The following is a 21,329-nucleotide window of genomic DNA, read 5'->3' as shown; positions in this document are numbered from 1 at the left end:
TTTGAAAATTGCCAGTATTAAATTCAACAAATGCTTTCTGATCTTTAAACATGACTTTTTAAAAGGGTCAAACTTATAAGAAAATTACTTTGATATGTTTAGTACATTTTCATGGCACTGGGTTATGAATTACAAAGGTGCTTATTTAAAAATTAATGGTGGTTTAAAAAGTAATTGAACCTGCCATTCATAAAAGCATGGGAACCCTGTGTGTGTAACCTGCCTGTAAATATAAATAAATATTGATTCATTTTTGTACTAGCTTTCATTATGAAACATTCACACAGAATCTGCGTGCACAGAAATCTGCAGATTTTTAAGCCCATCGAGTCTTTATATTTACTTGCACTGTTATTTGGGAGCTGGGTGCCAGAAAAAAAAAATGTAAAGAAAAATATTACTGTAAAATAACAGATGTTAAATTACATATATTTACTGAAAATTTTAATTTAAGGAAATTTCTGTAATTTAACGTCCAGTATTTTACGTTTTTACCCCAGCTGCCAAAAAAAAAACAGAATTTTTTTTACACATAAAAAATTATTTTAGTGTGTGTAAATTTATATTCATCAGTAATATTTTCTGTCTTTTAATTGATATATTAAATGAGAGACTTGCTTCGTTTACCAAATGAGTGGATCTAATTGGATTTGCATTGTAAACATTAATTAAAAGTTAAAAAGGTATTGTCTAACCCCATTACTTTGTTTATTATTTGACCAAAAAGTGTTACTTTGTGCCCCGCTCTCCCCTATATTCAATTATTAGTGAATGATACTAACTATTTTAATCTGTAGAAACTAAAAACTTTTTTGTGTATGTTTTTCCTTATAAACCCTAGTTTCTGCTTTTAAATCCCGGCCTGAGCTACTTCATCACATTCACAAGCTAAAATCTTAGATTCGCCACTGTTTTACAACAATACGAGCCATTCATGACTAAGGAGTCATGCTATCAGGGGGAAATATGATTGGTTTATATTGTAGCACAATAGATTGAAGCTACCCTTAATTCCAGTCGTCATTGCTCTAATTCTCGTTTTTGACATTGGGTTTGTTGTGGCTGTCTGTGTGTGTGTGTTTGTCCCTCAGTGATGCGATTGGGTTTATTTAGGAATGCCTTGGCAGCAGAGGACCAAAGTATATAATGTATATCATTATTATATAATGAGTGGCATAAAATGGTCTTAAAATTACAATAATTGCAACATATTTTGGGACAATATATCGTAAAACAAAAAATAGATATCGCAACAGGCCTTAATGCGCTACATTGCTATGCCAAGAAAACATGTCATTTAATTAAAAAAAGGTTTCACTATAATTTCTGTCACAAAACACAAATTCTGTTACAAGTAGCAGAAACATTGAAGATAGTTTTTTTTTAAATATAAAAGATTTTTGTTTAAATATAGCTAAAAGTTCAAGGTCAGTATTTCATTTATTAAAAAATATCTATTTTTGTCTTAAGATTTTGATAATTTTATTCAGAAAAGAAGTACTACAATGTAAGATGATATTTATAATTCATCAAAAAAGTAGCAGTTTCCACAAAAAATATTTTCAGCATTTATTTATATACTGTGTGTAAAGCAGTAAATCTTCATATTACAGTGATTCCTGATGTTTCAAGTGACAGGGTTCATACAGTCATGAAAAACCTGGAAAAGTCATGGAATTTTGACATGGCATTTTCCAGGCCTGGAAAAGTTTTGGAAAAACAGAAAAACCCACAAAGTTTTGGAAAAGTCATGGAAAACAAATATCTGTATTCTTCAATATACACTCTCTGAAATAAAGGTACAGGAGCTGTCAGCGAAGCAGTACGTTTTCAAAAGATACATATTTGTACCCAAAGAATCCACATTGGTACTTCAAAGGGGCATATTAGTACTGAAATGTACTTAAAAAGTACCTTTGAAGTACCATTATGAACCCTTTAGTTACAAATTTGTACCTTTTGAAAAGGTACTGCCCCAGTGACAGCTCCTGTACCTTTATTTTGGAGAGTGTAGGTTATGGCTCGTTTCCACTGACTGGTACGCTACGGTACGGTTCGGTTTGGTACGGGTCACCTTTATCAGGCTTGCATTTCCACTAACAAGGGTACCCTTTTGGTGGGCGTGGTGTATGACAGAAAGTTTCAGTCGACGTCATTTTCGCTCGAGGAAATGTCTACAATAAAGCTGTACGGGTCACTCGCATATCATATGAGAAGCACTTCTCACAAAACAGATGCTTTACACACATAAATACTTGTGTAGAAATGTTTATTACTAACTTTTCAATGAACATGAGTTGATTATAACTGCAGATCAATGACAGTGCGAAACAGCCTACTGTAACGTCTGTAATTATACTAAATAACTAAATAAATGAACACATATAAACACATACAGCCCCTTACAGTCTCCGATATGTTACCAACTACAGAAGAACTACATATATCTGACATTTCGCCCATATTTAGGTTCAAAACAACACAAAATATAACCCAGAGTCAGTGAAAACCTCTTATCTGTGTCTGTAATCTTCAGCAGCACATGTAGCCTCTGTTAGACAGTAATTCCGTCATTCCCAGTTCATATTAGTCCAAAAGGTGAAGATAATAGTTAAACATAGCATTTTGTTCATGTTTGCTGAAAAATAATGTGCTCCATTTTTTTCCGGCTTCTCCTTTGCTTTTTCGCGCTTCACTCTCGCGTTTGTCAGTGTCTGACAGGATCGGGTGTTTAAAAGCACGTCAATAATCAAGCGCAGGTTATTATCATCAGCTCAAGAAGTTTGTTATTTCAGATATAATGTTAGACGCGCACGAGCGCAAGCAAGAAAGCGAAACCGCTCGCGCCTCAGACTGGCTCGTAAAAAACTACGGGGTACAGGGTAAATCTGCTCTTCTTCGACAAGGTTTGTTTGAGCCCAGATCGACCATGGCTCGTTATTATATGTATTTATAATTCCGCTATAATCTCTCGCTGTGTATTTCAAACATGGCGGGTTTTTTGTTTTCATTCTGGCTTGTTGCGTAAGCGAATGACGTATCTCTGTAAACCAATAGCGTTCAGCTGCGCGTGTGGCTCTGCCTTTTGGTACACTTTCTTGCGGTTGGTAGTGGTACGGTACGGTTGGGTTCGGTACGCTTTTTGACAGTGGAAACGGCCGTAAAAGCGTACCAAACCGTACCGTACCACTCAGTGGAAACGGGCCATTAGTTGTTTTGACTTCTATTCTGTCCACGGCCAATCACATACTTTCACATTAATAGTGCGGTGTAAGAAATCTCTAAATCAATTTTACATACATGAATATGAATATAAATTGAAACTAAATACATTGCTGCGTGTTTTAAGATATGCTGTAATAAATTTGAACATGCATTGTTTACCACGCATATGTAGACATTGCATGAAACATTAGATTGCATGAAAAATCTGAAAAATTTACTTGAAAGTCTTGGAAAAGTCATGGAATTTTTGTAGTAAAAATGTGTATGAACCCTGAATTGATACTGAAGACTGAATTAATGATGCTAAAAATGTAACTTTTTATCACAGGAATAAATTAAATTAATAAATAAATAATTTATATTTTTTAAAAATATAAATAAAACACATTCTACTGGACTGTACTGCTTTTGATGATTCCATAACTTTTTATGACCAGAACTCTCTTAAGGACATTTTTAGCTAAGTGACACCGGTAAACTGTTGGAATTTTTATCATGTATTAATGCTTATTTAATTTATGTATTCATTTGTTGTTTTTAATTGTTTATGTATTATTGAAATAAAGCAAAAATATAGAAAAATAGCCGAGGTTGTTGACATGGCCTTAAATAAAAAATACATTTCATTACATTGATCATTTAATTAAATAAATGAGTAAATACGAATGAATAAATAAATAAATAAATAAATAAATAAATAAATAAAATCTGATACTGCAGGTGCAAAGTTTTCCTGTGTGGAAATTTGAAAAAAAAAAAATATATATATATTTATTCATTTGTATAATGGGTTGGGACAGCCAATTTTGTATCCTTGGCGTAGTTAGCTTCCAATGATAAAAACTTTATTTCATTATGTACCATTATGAATTTGCCATCTGCTAGTTCAGCCTCCTTCACTCATTTCCCTCTGTTGTTGTGCTGCAGGTCATCTGCGGGACCCCAATAACCAGGTGGTCGTGGTGAAGGGCCTGCGGATCAGCGTGACTGGGATCAACACTCGTCCTCCACAGACACCCGAGCTGCAGAGAGTCCTCAGCCAGGCCGTGTCCATCTGCCAGCCTCCTGAAGCGTCGCCCGCTAACGTCATCACAGCTGGAGACTATGACCTCAACATCAGCGGTGAGTTCTGATGTTTAAAAGGGGTAGTTCGCCCACAAGTGAAATTATACTCGCTAAAGTGTTAACAAACATTTTGACATTTATTTATGAATTTCTGTCTTCTGTTGAACAACAAAAAGATATTTTGAATTTGACGACACATTGACTTCCATAGTAGAAAAACCAAATACTATGTTTAACAGAAGAAAGACCAACAAACAGGTTTGAAACAAGTAAAGAATTTTCAGGTAAACAGAATCTTCGTTTTTGGGTGAACTATCTCTGTATGGAGACAACACCTTTTTTATGCACCTTTTGAGATTTTGGCCTTTTGGCTTTTAAAGGGGTGGTCCAGAGTGTATTTTTAAGGCTTGGTTGTGTTTATAAGATGGAAAGCAATGTGTGCTCATGCTTCATTTGTAAAAAAAAAAGCATGTTATTTGATCATATGATCTTACTTAAATCATATACTGCTACTTAGCTAACATGAAAACAGCTGTCACACATCCTAGTTTCTCCGAATGCTCGCCCTGGCTCTGACTGGTCGGCTAACATAATGTGCTGTGATTCGCGGATCGGCTCCACGTCACCAGGAAAAGCATCATGCTCCTACAAGCACGCGCTTTGTAAATACTGTCAGTCAGAGTAGCTGTTAGCCATAATAGTTTGAGCCTGAATTAGACAGAAAATGAAGAGGACACAGCTAAACCTCACACCTGCTCTCTCAATTAAAATCTGACAAATGTCTTTCACATCTATTCATAATAAGCATGTGTAAGTAATATGAGCTATTTGAGATGTAGAACACAGGGAAAGCGGCCGCATAGAGAGACACTGCAGCACTGCTGAAGATTATGGGTGTTTACAGCGGTTCGACGGATACATATGAATTTGTAGCTAAACGGTTAACGGTGCCAAACATCATTTCCCGTTATTTACATCCTTGTTTACTTCCTCTCTACAACATACCATTAACGCTAGAAACTGTGTATGTAATAGTAAAATAGTGCAATAGTAAAATACTTACAGGTTGTGGCTCACAATCCAAGAGCTGCTCCTTCTTTGAGGAGTTTTAGCCAAATCCAGCACTGAAGTGGGAGAGATTCTGGAAGCTGTCGTTTGTCAAATGCTAGCTATATCTTTTTTGTAATTCTCTGGAATGTTATTAAACTGTAAGCACTTCTGTTTTGTGTCATGTCTTTTGGAAGTCCAAATACAGAAACAGAAGAAGCTCTGTGGAAATAGCAGCGTATGGATGACATTTGATCTTTTTCTGCTATAACGTTACAGCGCCTCTGGCCACGCCCCTTCGCTGCTTGGGTTGTCTGTGCGGGTTGTACGCATGTAACCTGAAGGGTTTATGATTTCATTAGCGCAGATGTATTTTTTGTAGTCCCCAATCTCTGTAAAAGCCAATGACTCTCTTTGCATTGAACTTTTGAGCGTCTTACATTCAGAGATGTTGTTTATGTTTACACATCTACATTACACATCAACTAAAGTTTAAAATATGATATCGTAGTGGACCACCCCTTTATATTGTTTTCAATCTAATGTAAAGAAGATGTCCAAAAATACACTTAATTGTTTTGTGTTGTTGTTGTTGTTGTTACACTTTAATGATTTTGTCTTCAGATTTAAATTACAATACTTAATGAATACAAAAAAAATCTTCTCTAAATGAGATTTTTCTCCTGCATTGAGAGTTAAATTTCAACTTGAGCAGCATTTACACCAATCTTTACAGTTTTATTCATATTTATATTTTTAGAGGGATATGTTGTTTGCCTGTTATTTTTTACTGGATTCTGACTGAAATTCTGTCTGTGTTTAACTCATTGTGGAAACCACAAGGCTGTAAACTAAAAAAAAAACATCAATTGAATAAAAATAATAATGGATATTTTGGGTGGGACAGTGTTATGATATCTCAGATTGAGAGATATTTCTTTTTTTTGTTTCTCATAGTAGTTTCTCATATCAACACCTGATGAGGGCAGCAGAACCTAGAGGGAGAGACTGAGATTCAAATGCTTTAATTGTCCATGAAATGAAAGACTTTGGTTTGCATTACACGTTTATGATTTATCATTTGTGATCTTTTTTTTCCCCTTTCTTTTTAATTTCTTTTTCACTGATTACAAAACCTGGATGAATTCTTGGTAAGCACTCTCATCCTCATACACATCCTTTTCTCCGGTGTGGACGCACACGCACACGCACACGCACACGCACACGCACACGCACACGCACACGCACACGCACACGCACACGCACACACACACACACACACACACACACACACACACTCACACACTCACACACTCACTCACTCACTCACTCACTCACACACACACACACACACACACACACACACACGAGTGCTGTGATGTTAACCCTTTGAACGTTGAGTGTGCTTGGTGCCCTCTTTGATCATGTGTGCCTGTACCCTTCAGTTGACCCTCTGGATAAAGGGAGAGTTCAGCCAACAGAAAACAAAAATTCTGTTATTTACTCGCACTCCAGTTGTTTCAAACCTGTTTAACATTCTCTTTCCTGAAAGAAGATATTTGGAAGAATGTTGAAGCCATATACTTTCCGACATTTCACAAAGTTTCCAACATTGTTCAAAATATCTGCTTTTGTGTTTAACATAATTAATAAACTCATAAAGACTTGAATCCATTCTAAACCTTTGGGTGAACTGTCTCTTCGCAGCAAACTCCTGTCACTAAAACAACCAACTCCACAAGCCAGTTTTTGCTTTCAACTGAATGAATGAACATTACTAACTGTGTCTTTTCGACTGCGCCTGATTATGATCAACAAAGATGCAGAATGCATTGTAAATTTCACTGTTGTTACATACGCAACAATATACTAATTATTCAGACATATAGATGAATTATTATATTGCTTTCATTAAAATTTGAAATTATTTTAAGTATTAGCAATTGTTAAATACTGGCTAAGGCTGTTCTAATTAACATATATTTTTATTTTAGTTAACAAATTATTTCATATCAATTTAAATGTATAAGAATTATATGCAGTAGTTTTAGTTAATACTGTTGAAGTGGGTGGGTAAATTTAAAGGAATACATTATTCATTCATTTTATTTCAGCTTAGATTCTATTTCAGAGGTTGCCACAGAGGAATGAACCGCCAATTATTCCAGCATATTTTTTTTACACTGCAGATACCCTTCCAGCCACAACCCAGTATTGGCAAACACCCATCTGCACTCATTCACACACACACGCACACACTCATACACTACGGACAATTTAGTTTATTCAGTTCACCTTTAGCGCATGTCTAAACTTTAGGGAAAACCAGAGAACCTGGATGAAACCCACCTAACACGGGGAGAACAAACTCCACACAGAAACAAACAAATCATAGTCAAAGCAAAATTACTACCTGTGGCTCCCCATGATACATTGAGGTCTTATGAAGCAAACCACTGATATATGCAGGAAAATGAGCTATATTTATAATGTTTAATCCACAATGAAAGCACTGATATCATTCATGCCAGTTTGAATGTAATTCTTGTTGCATAATTGCAAAAAAGTGCTCATCAGAATGCAGGTAGCCATTAACTTAGATTTTATGAATCACCAATGACCACGGTTTTAGCTAAAATTGTATTATTATTTTTAGGAATGCATGAATATGGAATTTTGGGCCAAAACTGATAACCTATAACTCTTTAGATTTGGAGGCCGATAACTGATATAAAGGCCGATAAATATTTCAAAATGTTATATTTTTATACAGTAAACAACTCATTTTATCTTAAAAACGAATGAACGTTTGAACTGATCTTATGAACTGAATAGCCTTCTCAAAGTAAAAAAAGCAACAATTTCAATGGCAAGGCAATAATAATAAGATTTTTTTCTTTATAATGCTCTTTTCTCAGACCCAAAGCGCTTACAAAACTGTAAAAAACAACAAACCACAATAAAGAGTACAGTAAAAAATCAGAGAGAATAAAAAAGATATCCCAAATTAAAAACAGTTCTAAAAAGATGAGTTTTGAGTAGCTTCCTAAAACAGTCAAAGGAATTGGTGATTATACAGACCTATATTCACAATTTCATATAAATTAGCCAGCCAAAAATTTATTATTTCCTTTTCTTCATAGCAAACTAACAAGCAACTTGACTATTGCATAAAAATAATAGGTTAAATAACAGATCCGTGTGTGTGTGTGTGTGTGTGTGTGTGTGTGTGTGTGTGTGTGTGTGTGTGTGTGTGTGTGTGTGTGTGTGTGTGCGTGTGCGTGTGCGCGCGCGTGTGTGTGTGTGTGTGTGTGTGTGTGTGTGTGTGTGTGTGTGTGTGTGTGTATGTGTGTGGTAATAACTATCATGTGCGCTGGTTATAATATTATAAATATGCCGATCATACTGAATACAATCTGAGGTTACATCAACAATACATGCAACACATTGATAAGAATAAATATTTTTGTTTGTAATTAAGATTACAAACAACCCAACGAGTTGTTTAGCACGACTGCATCTCTGCATGTTTAGATATTTTTCCTGAGGCAATTTAAACCAAAATACACAATGACACTCTATCAAACATATCTGCAATGATAACACACTTACTGAGTTATCAACGCACAGCAATACCACACAAAGATAGGACGGACTTTGAAGGAATAAACAATGTGAGGTAAGCTCCGTTATAGTGCACTGGACAAGTCTGAACAGGTTCGACCAACGCATGTGCGAGGCAGGCAGGTCTGTACAATTACGGAATATATCGGCTTAAAGATATTGGCCTAATTTTGATATCGGACCGATAACGATAACATTTAAAAATTGCATTTATCGGCTGATACCAATATGGCCGCCAATATATTGTGTATCCCTAATTGTTATTTTTTAATAAAGAAGAATTCCAACTGAAGTTAAGTAAATTTAATAGCAAATCTTCCTTTTTGGATGAACTTCTCTTTTTAAAGAATATGCAATAATTAAGTAGCTATTAGTATTTTTTCCTTCAATATTTTTCTGATTTACATTTAGTAATTCAATGGAAAACAAACTTCATATTAGTCAAGATGCCGTGTAGAGTGAATTTGACCTCTATACAGGATAAGAGAGAATAAAATGAATAAAATAATAGCAGAGAGTTAAAGAAAACCTGATTCCTGAAACAAATAAGAAAAAATATCATTCCAGCCACAATCTGCAAATCCGTTTTCAGGTGTCTGATTGCGTTTCTCAATCCAATAACTTCTCAAAGAGGAAATGGGAAGTTCTGTGCCTCGTTTTTCAATCACAAATATCTTATGCGGGAATGATAAGGATTTGTGAATGTCGTTTTCATGTTTATTTTAAAGTATGGGATTTGCATTTGCTCTGCTCACCCTGATTCGTGGAGTTCTGCAAAAACTTTCTATTATCTTTTATAATTACACCAACTATAGATTTATAAGCTTTACCAGAACTTTGTGTTTTATGTGTGTCTCAAGGACAAATTCTGATGTGGTTTGTTCATTATACTGTGCTCAGCATAATTGAGTACACCCCATTTTGAAAATAAAACGGTGATAAAAACATTTTTATCCATTTTTAGTAAATATAGGCAATGTGTTTTGGTGCATTTAAACAAAACAGATTTATTAAACAGATATATTAATTAAAATAATATTTTAATTACCAAATATATTTAGAAATTGAAAGATAGTACAGTTAAATTCAAGCAAAATATTGCAAAGAAAATTATAACCTAAAAAATTTCAACAATTTTTCTAATTTTTTTTGCTTTTCTTGATGTTTCCTCTTTTTAAAAAATTTGTATGTAATATTAGATATAAATTTAGGTGTACTAGTTTTTGAACCGTTATCGCACAAATATAATATTGTAGCTTCCTATTAAAAATATGAATTTAAAAGATAGATTTGTGAGGGTGTACTTGTATATGCTGAGCACTGTATGGAGTATTTAGGCTACTTCATTATCATACATTTAGTGAACTGCCTTTCCTCATAAATGGCAGTGGAACGAGCTCATATTAAAACTAATCAGGAAATGGGTGTTTCAATAAAACATCAATTTGCTTTCTGGATCTGTAGAACTTCAGCACTTTGTAGAAGTTCATTTATATTTAAGGAGATAGTTGTATGAAAATTTTTTTCACTGAGGAGTTGTTTTACATATGGTATTTACTTGCATTTTCAGCGATTGGATCACAAGTGGTTAGTTGAAATGCATTACACTTTCCACCTGATATGACAATATTTTCAAAAGCAACATAAAAAAGCAACATAGAAAGCCTAGTAAGAGCTTGATTAGCTAGCCCATGTGTGTCTTATTGGGGTTGGAGCTTTGCAGGATACCGGCCCTCCAGGACCGAGTTTGGGCACACTGTATTATCTCTAGTATTTAAAATAAAATGACCAAACCGTTTTGACCAGCATTTTCATGGGCTCGTAACATTTTAGGTCTTAAAACAGCTTTAATTCACTTAAGTAATGTGTTGCAGGTCATAAAATTTTTTAAACAATTCTTAATTTCCTTATGTTCATGTAAAGCTACCTCTTATGCTTATTGAATTGCTTCCACAGAGCTTCACATAAGCTTTAGATCATTTGTGCTCATTTGTGTTGTGCTTATTGCTCAGTAAGTGGACATGACCTCAATCATTTTTGGTGATGCAATGTATATCGGCCATCATGTTTACATAAAAATGAATGTCAGCAATGTTTTAGCTGATTACGCAGCTTCTATGATCTATCATCTCATCTGATCTCTGTTGGAGATGTCAGTGAGCTCAGCAAGCTCCTTTACAAACAATGCTTACTGACTGACAAGTGAAGAAACATTTTCTGTAAAACTTTAGAGGTTTGGAGGTAGTTGTTCAAATAAGCTGTTTCAAAGTTGCAGTCCACTGCCAGAAAAGTGACAGTGCAAAATGGCACACATTTACAAATACTGTTTTACAAGGGCACTTACTTTCTACATGACTGGTGTCAAGGTTTGTATAAGGACAAAATCTCAATAACCTTAAAAATGACACGTTTTTGTCCCTTGAAAGTGTCTATTGGCATTTTCTTTTTAAATAATTGGCTTGAAATGACATTAATATGACCTTTTTCAATTATTTCTATGTATTGCACAACAAAAAGGGCTTATTGTGATGGGTCTAGTTGCAGTTGCTTCACTAGTCTAAATAAAATTTGCTGTGCTGTGACCACAAATAACACAAACATTGTCCTTTTATTCGTAATGCCTTAAAACCTTACCTTTAAAGTGTTAGATCTCTCAAGAAATAAAATGCCGTTATTAATTACTCACCCTTAGGTTGTTACAATCACTTGAGGCCTTCATTCATGTCCAGACAACAAATGAAGATATTTTAGATGAAATCCTAGAGCTTTCTCATCCTCCATAGACGGCAACAGTCCTAAGACTTTCAAAGTCCAAAAAAGGAAGTGACTTAAGTGGTTCAACTGTAATCATATGAAGCTCTAAGAACACTTTTATTTTGTGCCAAAAATAAATAACAAAAAATATAAATGTAACCCTCTGGTCCTACTGCACCCAACCCGGTCTGACCTGGGATCAAACTGACAATTCTTTGCATGAGAGTCAGTTGCTCTAACAATAAGGCTAAAGACCATGGCCTCTAGTGTTTGTCGCTAGAGTACCTTTTAAGGTCAGAGGAGTGAGGTTTTTCTGCATAGCACTTTGCTAGCTGGCCTCTGTTACACTCACCCCCTTAAACCTCACATTTCACTCCCATCCCGGACAAGCCCCCACATGTAACCCACCGGTCCTACTGCACCCAACCTGGTCTGAGCTGGGATCGAACAGGTGATTCTTTGCATGGGAGTCAGTTTCTCTAACAAGGAGTTTAAAGATCATGGCCTCTAGCATCTGTCGCTAGAGCACCTTTTAAGGTCAGAGGAGTGAGGTTACCTGCATAGCACTTAGCTAGCGGGCCTCTGTTACACTCACCCCCCTCTAAACCTCACTCCCATCCCGAACAAGCCCTCACATATAACCCACTGCTCTTACTGCACCCAACCCAGTCTGAGGTGGGATCGAACCAGCCTAAAGACCATAGCCTGTCAACCCAACCTGTCTGAGCTGCAATTGAACCGACGGATCTTTGCATGGGTGTCGGTTGCTCTAACAAGGAGACTACAGACTATGGCCTCTAGCATCTGTCACTAGAGGACAGGTTGGCAAAAATGCTTGAGGTAAACGGGTGTTTTACTATAATTTATTGAACAAGGGAAAACAGAAAATGGGGAAAGCAAAAATATTGTGTCCATGGCAACTTTAGATGTGTAGCTTCTCAGTAAGCTCTTTCTTTCTGTGGAATTTCCCGGCACGGTTTTTACAGTGTCTTCTGCACAATCACTGCAGAGACACAGGTGTTAGCCATTTGCCAATTGACCTTATTATAAGCCACCATTCTCCTGATCCATTGATCCACTCTTGGCAGGTCCCCCTTGTGACAGCATGTTTACTAAGGGCAATACGAGGCTTGTGTGTTTCACTGCTGACTCTAATGGCAAATACCTCATACTTCTTGTAGTAAACGGCCACCCTGACTCTGAAGACAATCGTATTTACCATTGTTTTTATCACAAAAAAGTGTTCTTGTCACTTCTGTAATGTCTATGGAGGATGAGAGAGCTCTCATGTTTCATCCAAAACATCTAGGGAAGGTCTCTGGAATGTATCGACATGAGGGCGAGTAGTTAATAACTGACTTTTTTGGGTGAACTAACCCTTTAAACATATTATATAAATGTTGACTTGGTGAAACTTACAGTAACTCTATAAGACAGAAAGCAGTTGGTCTTGTTATTATTGAGACACATCAGCAGGTGCATCTTTAAGGTTTGAGCATGGGTGTGTTTTGGTTTTTGGTATTTTGGATGCGTTGCACGTCCGTGGTTGTTGTCCGTGAGATTTAACCAGCCTGCTTGTCTCTTCTCCTCTCAGACCGCACGGTCAAAGCGAGCGTTCCCTGGTACTCTGACTGGAAAGAAACACTCACCCAGCTGAGCTCCTCCAAGTACTACACAGGTATTCCCTTCCTTCTGGTGGTGGGGGTGTGTGAGAGGTCTTTCCCTTCTCTGCGTCATTTCCGGGCCCGTTTCACTTCGTAGTAGATCTGTAGCTAAATCTCCTTTCCTCTTTTCAGTCCCACTTCCTCTTTTCTCAGGATGTTGGTGATGGTCCTTTAGCTTCATGTTTGTTCGAGATCCAAGGAAAATGACTCATTGTGCTGAAATCTTGTCTAGTCATGGTTTAATGTTCTCTTCAGTTGCATCCAATTACTTGTGTTCAATGTGTTCAAATTGAGAATCAGGCAACGGTTGTTTTAACACAAATTTAACAGATGTTTTGGTTTACTTTGTGAGGTTTTCAGTTCAATGAGTCATTTTGCCTGTTAAGTCAAATCCTCTCACTTTTCAGAGTTTAGTGTCTTTTCCTCTGTAGACTCAACTTTCTTGTTGCTGTGAAGTAGAGATACACTTTAGATGCACCTCTTCTGCAATCCTAGCATAATGCATTATTCATTTGATTTGATGTGAAATATTTAATTTTATTTTAATTTTCATGAGATCCATTTTATTAGTTTTTTCTTGTGCTTTTTTAGCCTGGACTTATTTATAATAATAATAATAATAATAATAATAATAATAATAATAATAATAATAATAATAATAATAATAATAATAATAATAACTATTATTATTATTATTATTATTATTATTATTAATAATAATTACACATTTGTGTCCACTTAATTGAAAAAATGAAGCATATTAATCATAATCTAATGCACATTATATCTAAGTTTTTACTTATTATTTAAGTATCTATTAATGTATCTATTCTATTCTATAAATCTAATAATGACACATGAGAAGAAAATTAATGTGATAAAATACAATCATTTATATCATTCAAGGACCCCTGGAATACCCTTTTAACATTTAATATATTATATGAATATATAATATATTATATTTTATAATTTAATTCAAAGTGTAAAAAAACAAAAAACACACTTTCTTTTTTTTAACCTGAACTCGATTAATAATAATAATGATAATAATAATAATAATAATAATAATAATAATAATAATAATAATAATAATAATAATAATAATAATAATAATAATAATAACATTATTAATAATAATAATAATAATAAGAGCATTAATAATAATAACATCAATAATAATAATACTTATTATTATTATTATTATTATTATTATTATTATTATTAATAATGTTATTATTATTATTATTATTATTATTATTATTATTATTATTATTATTATTATTATTATTATTATTATTATTATTATTATTATTATTATTATGGTAAGCACAAATAAAAGCCTAAGAAAGATAAATTAGCCTAGTGTCATTTCTTTAATGTTGCCTAAGTGCATTTCACTGATTTTAATAGGTGTCTTATGGTTTGTTATTGATTACACATTTGTGTCCAATTAATTGAAATAATGAAGCATATTTATCATAATCTAATGCACATTGTATCCAAGTTTTTACAGGTTATTTAAGTATTTATTAATGTGCCAATAATGACACATGAGAAAAAATTATTTAAATAAAATAAATTCAAAGTTTAAATAAAATAAAACACACACAACACATTTGAATTTAATTAAAAATAAGGTTAACATGCATAAAATATTTACTTATTTAACTTTTTACCTTTTAGGACAAGGTGTCTTGCAGTTAACAAATGAATGATTTTTTTTTTTTACTGTGTTTTCGGAAAATAAAAACATGCTAGAGCACTGTCATGGAAAAAGCTTGGTTTGATATGATTTAAACTTGCAGTGCTTTCTTATTTCTTTTTTTGTGTACTGTGTATGTATTTAGGATGTGAAAAACAAATGCCAGGTGGGCAGGAAGCTTAAAGTTTAATGTCCTTGTGTTTTAATGAGACAGCAGTAAGGCACATTTTCTATATACCCAGTTGCTTTATATTATGAATTAATGAACTTCTTGCAGTACTTTTTAATTTAAAATTTTAAAAGTTATTAAATAAAAAAAATGAAAAAAATCTTGATGGCAGGGGTTTACAATGGAGGATAAACAGCGTTGCATCAAAGATTTACAAATTTTTGTGTGAAAAAAAAAAAAATTATGGTAAGCACAAATAAAAGCCTAAGAAAGATAAATTAGCCTAGTGTCATTTCTTTAATGTTGCCTAAGTGCATTTCACTGATTTGAATAGGTGTCTTATGGTTTGTTACATTGTAATACATGGCATACAAGCTCTACCTTCTCTGTAAAGATTTTGCTAAAGAATTGAACATGAGGTGAAGTAAAGTGCATCGTGCTGTGTGTTTATTGCCATAAAGGATTATGAGAGGGCTATTGATTAAGATGAAATGTAAAGGTACTCGACTAATGAAGCTGGAGCACAAACTAGTGTGTACATTTTCATCTTGTTCTCATATCTGTTTGGATTGTTCACTGTTAATGTGGTTTTCCACACATTTCTGCTTCTGATCCCACCCACTTTAAGAGGTGCTAAACAGCAGTGGAAATGCAAACCGATCCGAGGAAAACTGAACCGAAGTGAGCAAAGTAAATTCTAAATGTCTATATACATAGTTGTACTGCACTGTATTTTATAAGAGAGCCAAAGTGATAAACTGAGAAAATGCGATTTTTCTTCATCTCTGAATTCAATCATCAAGTTATGCTCATCTAGAGATCATTGTCTTCTTAATAAAGCATTATGGAACAAGCTGGAACAAATAACTGATGATCAAGACACACTATTGCCAATACTATACCCCAAAAAGTATTATTTTTATGTTTAGTAACTAGAGAGTCATACATGGATTTCAGAATAAACGTCTAAGGCAAAGCTGCTTTTGGTGGGATACATGAACAATGAATGGAGATCGTTGCGCTGGAACCAAGTGTGTCTCCTGCCTCATTTTGAGTGAAGGTCCCGGCCATTAAATCGCCCCCTTTAATTTATGCTCATCGTCAAAAATTAAAATAAGGACACATGACAGCTGAGCGGGACTCTGCAAAATAAACCATGAAACTCTGACCAATGTGAGGAGAGTTTACTCACGTGACTTGTATTAGCTCTTTTGGTCCATTTAGAAACTTTGCCATGTGAAAGCAAACCGCACCAAGTACAAAGTGCAACATTGTAACAATTTTAATCCCTGTTTTGGAACAGAACAGGTGTGAAAGCACCCTAACATTTTGAGTTTCGGCAAGTTCTCAAGTTAATCTACTGAAATTGCTGTTATAAAATATTAAAGGGTACCTAGGTTAGCCCTTTTTTCAGATTTAATATAAGTGTTTTGCATCTCCAGAAAATGTCTGTAAAGTTTTAGCTCAAAACACCCATCAGATTTTTCATTATACCTTTTGCAAGATTCTATTTGACATTTTTTCACTAGGGGGCTGTTTTGTCATACTGCGCCTTTAAGGCTAGTCCTCCCCGCTCACCGTTTCTACGTGCCTTTCTGTGTGCCTTAACCTCCTCCCTCGGCTGTGCAGACAACAGACAGACTTAAAGAAAGCAGATCTCACGTAGAGTTTGTGAGAAATACTACAATAAGAAATTTACCAATGAGTATTTGTTGTGCAGTTGCATCGATGAGTCACACAAAGTTCACGCACACACAGATACACACGCACACACGCGCACACACAAACACACACACACACACAGACAGACAGACAGACAGACAGACAGACAGACAGACAGACAGACAGAGCGCCCGTTTAGCTTTTAGCTATGTTATGTTAATGTACAAAACAAACCTGATTTAACGACCACAAACCGGGATTGAAGCGTCTTCCTTTATAATTGTTCTGACACGCGGCTGTGCTGATGAAGTAAAGCTGTAATTCATTACACACGTGCACTGTTTTAAAACATTTTAAACATGTGAAACTTACTCTTGATCACATTGGATGATGATTGATGATCCTAGCAAACTGAACACACCTTTTATTCCCGGTTGCTTTGCACATGTCTGGTCTTGTTGATATGATGGTACACATGACTACCGGGACATGTTAATACAGCTGTCAATCAATTCGGTGGGCAGGGGGACTGCACTCCTACGTAAAGTTGCGGTCGGTCTGAAAACCGCTCCAATTGGTCCACCGTTTTTATGTTGCTAAATTGAAAAAAAGGACTGGGTGTGTTTATATCACCCCAATATGACGGTCTATACACCATACCTGCACATATGGCTGTCCAAACAGGTACCATAGGTGCCCTTTAATGTTCTAGAAACAGCCTCTTATATAAAAAATAGAGCTGCAAATGTTATATTTTATTTATATACGTCATTTGTCATAGTTTTTTTTATTTGAAAACACCTACTAAACATTAAAATTAAGGTAAATTCTTATTTGCCAGATATTAAGCCATGGAAAATCCAAATGAAAACGGAGGCAAAAAATTATACAATATACAAGCGATGGTGCAGCAGCTGATAGGCATATATCATATAGACATCAATTGATGTATTAATACTGCTAAGTTTATTGTACAAATTGACAACGATTATTTTATATAGTGCAGGGATGGGATGTGTACTGTAAATATCCTGTTGATATTTAGAAATTTTGCTGTGTTTATATCTTTTAAATGCACAATTTTTCCTGCATGGCAAATAGCTGTCCCCTATAAAGATAATAAATACCAACAACCTGTTATAAGAGAAATATATTTGTGCTCATAGCTAAGTCTGACTTAGGCTAGAGTGTCTAAAACAGGCGTGACCAACCCTGTTCCTGGAGATGGACCTTCCTGCAGATTTCAGTTGCAACCCATATCAAACACACCTGCCTGTAATTATCAAGTGCTGTTTAGGTCCTAATTAATTGGTTCAGGTGTGTTTGATCAGGGTTGGAGCTGAACTTTGCAGGAAGGTCGATCTCCAGGAACAGGGTTGAGCACCACTGGTATAAAAGATAGTTTATTTCTGCAGTCCAACATGTATTGTTTATATTAAATTATCAAAAACAGCTTACATCACACAGATTTTAAATAGTATATTATTACATGTTTTTAAAGGTAAGTGCTTATGTTTTTAATAGCTAGCCTTTGTTATAGTGCAGACATGGGCGGCCAAATGAGAAATTCGGGGGGCATGGTTGATTTGACGTACAAGCGTTTGGTTAGAAGCTTGATTCTGTGGCTCCCCCTCTGGGTTAATTTGGCAGTCCCTTCTTCGCATGCCCAGGCTCCAATTTCAGCAGTCAATGCGACATTTTGTGCCCGTCATGAGGCGTTTTGCCTTCAAAGCGTTCAATGGGAAAAGGCGATGTTGCGTCACCCATATTTTTTACAGTCATTGCCTGGAACTCAAGTATCAGAAATTGTTGCAACATAGGCTCTTTCCTTATAATTATATTGTATATTTAATGTGTACATTTTTGCCAAAACAAAAAAGCTGTAGTCAGTAATGTTAGTGGAGTGATACAAAGAAACTATCAGCATCTCTTTAAATTAGAATTGCAACTTCCGTTTCTACTACTAATCAGATCTTCAGCATCTTGATGGTTTTTTGAACATATATTGAATGAAGTAAATAAATGACTCCGAAAAGATTTCCATATCAGAGAGGGCGGAATCTCCAAACCACACCTAACCATTACGTCATCACTGCAGATAAATGGAAATACGATGGTGTTTACCAGATGGAGCAAACTTTTCTGTAGAGTTGGCATGGCAGACTGTGCCAAATCACAAAATGAACTCCAAATGAACTTTTATCGATATGGATTTGCCGTGTTGACAGTCAGGAAGCTGCTTGGTTTGACTTTTGATTGAACTGTGCTTCATACATCAATAGACAAGGTACCACTTTGCCCACAAAATGTCACTGACATTTCGTTAATGTGACTGAGATTGGTTTTTATAAAAAACACAGTTTTATTGTACAGGTCTGTAATTTCGCTGTCAAAATGCCTGAATATCAGAAAAAGTACTTTTTTTTTTTTTTTTTTTTTTTTTTTTTTGTTTTTTCCTTTCATAAAGTGCTTCTCTTCGCCTCTGCCTCGAGGGCTGGACATGCTGCCTGTAATAATCCTGTTTGTGTAACAAGACAATATTTCTTTGTGCTTGTGTTTATCTTTCAGCAACAACGCCGTGGTTTGAGACGTATCGGGAGAACTTCCTACAATCCATGCCAGCATCAGAGCACGAGTTTCTCAGCCACTACCTGGCTTGTATCCTTCAAAACACAGAAAAGCATCATGTACACCTCTTGACTAATAACTCGTCTTTATCTTGTTTCAAGCTAGGGCAATGTTGAGTCTGAAATATTATTGACCAGGAGCCACAGAACACATGTGATTTGTAGAGTTTGCATATGCTTTTAAGCCCTTTGACTGACCATTTCAGTCCAAAAATTTCAGTTTCAAAAAATTATGTTTGGAGGGGTAACAAAGTTTTATTTAATTTAATTACTTATACAGAATTGATACGATTTATGCAACAAAAACATTTTCCTACTTACAATTTTTGTCTTGTTTCTAGTCCAAATGTCTATGTTTCAAAGCAAAAACAAGATTATTTTACTTACCACATTGGCAGATAAGTTTGCTTGTTTTAAGAGAGTTTAAGATCTTCTGAAGGTGAAAGCAAAACAACATTTTTACTTATTTGTTAGATATTTAGACTAGAAACAGGACAAAGGAAAGAAAGAAAAGCATTTTTTTTGCATTGTGATTATTCCATTTTTTTTACCTAATTACTCTTAAACTCCTCAGAAAACCACAAATCCATTTTTTCATATCACAATATTTATAGCAGAAATGAACATATCGCAAAATCATATTTTTCCAATATCATACAGACCTATTTCCAACCTTTTTTAAAGTTACATATAGGTACTTTGCAGACAAAATGGTCATAAAAGTATGAATGAATGTTTTCTGTCCACATTTAATAGTACATATTTCTTTACCAGCATCCATTCTGATTATAACTAGCAAATTTCTTATATTTGGAAAAGTTTAACTCTTTAAATTACAGTTGGTTTACATAATACCATAATTGTTATTTTTGCTGTTTACTAGCAGCTGTTAACCGCAGCTTAGTTTCAACCCTGCTCCAACACACTTACTTGTAGGTTTCAAACAAGCCTGAAGGACTCAGTTAGTTTGATCAGGTGTGTTTAATTAGGGTGGGAACTAAACTGCAGAGTTACAGCCCTGCAGGAACTAAGTTTGAAGCGTGTGCACTAGAGGGGGAGTAAATAGTGCACACATTTTTGAGTGAACTACCCCTTTAAGATTACAAAATTTGTTATAATTTTCTACTGTCACATTAAGAATAATTGTGTAACGTTCATTTATTTGCACCTGCAGTGCTCCGAATAAAGAGAAAAGTTTAGTATATGTTGAAAAACAGGCCAAATAATTAAACTTTTATTTAAACACAATTAAATTTGAGGTCCTGTTAACGACACATTTTTTTTCTTGCAATTTTCTTTTGTATGTTTATTAACCCTAATGTGCTGTTCGGGGTGTTTTCATCCACTCTGGTGATTTTGAGTCTTAATTTGACCACAACTTTCTCTGTTTCAGCAAATGGAAGGATTTTTTGCTGACAAATCTTATTTTGACACATATTTTGGGAGAATGTTTAGAAAATTTTTAAAACGGTACATTCTGGGCAAATTGACTACCCATTGACTTCCATTATAATGCAATTTTTTTGATTGCAAAGCCATGACACCATATAATCATTCATTCTTAATAGTTGCAGGTTTTTCCTATTGGGAAGAGGTAAATTTACTATTTTTTACTGGTCATCAGTTGATCATCAGTTGCAGTGCAAAAAAGTTTCTGGATAAAATTTGGTTATATGAAGTATGGTGTGTGTGGGGGCACGTGTAACCTTTGCACACTTGCCTTGTGTTATGTTTGAGAAAAAAATTGTTATAATAGAAGTCAATTAGAAGACATAATGAAGGATAAT

At 34.8% G+C, this 21,329-nt stretch overlaps 1 protein-coding gene across 4 annotated transcripts in view; it reads left to right on the top strand.

Annotated features, from left to right (window-relative positions):
• The window catches only part of trappc8 (trafficking protein particle complex subunit 8), a 173,322-nt gene that overhangs the window by 10,356 nt on the left and 141,637 nt on the right, over nucleotides 1–21,329 (top strand). Inside the window, exons 2-4 of one of the 4 annotated variants that reach the window (XM_056480722.1) lie at nucleotides 4,153–4,347; nucleotides 13,325–13,393; nucleotides 19,484–19,573. In XM_056480722.1, coding sequence (XP_056336697.1) covers nucleotides 4,153–4,347; nucleotides 13,325–13,393; nucleotides 19,484–19,573 — 354 coding nt within the window. Of the gene's footprint in view, nucleotides 1–4,152; nucleotides 4,348–6,398; nucleotides 6,489–13,309; nucleotides 13,394–19,483; nucleotides 19,574–21,329 lie in introns of those variants that run through there. The other 3 variants (XM_056480721.1, XM_056480724.1, XM_056480723.1) reach the window with 3 other exon arrangements.

This window comes from Danio aesculapii, chromosome 20 (assembly GCF_903798145.1).
Source record: "Danio aesculapii chromosome 20, fDanAes4.1, whole genome shotgun sequence".
Lineage (NCBI taxonomy): Eukaryota > Metazoa > Chordata > Actinopteri > Cypriniformes > Danionidae > Danio > Danio aesculapii.
This window is presented reverse-complemented; position numbering and strand designations above follow the sequence as displayed.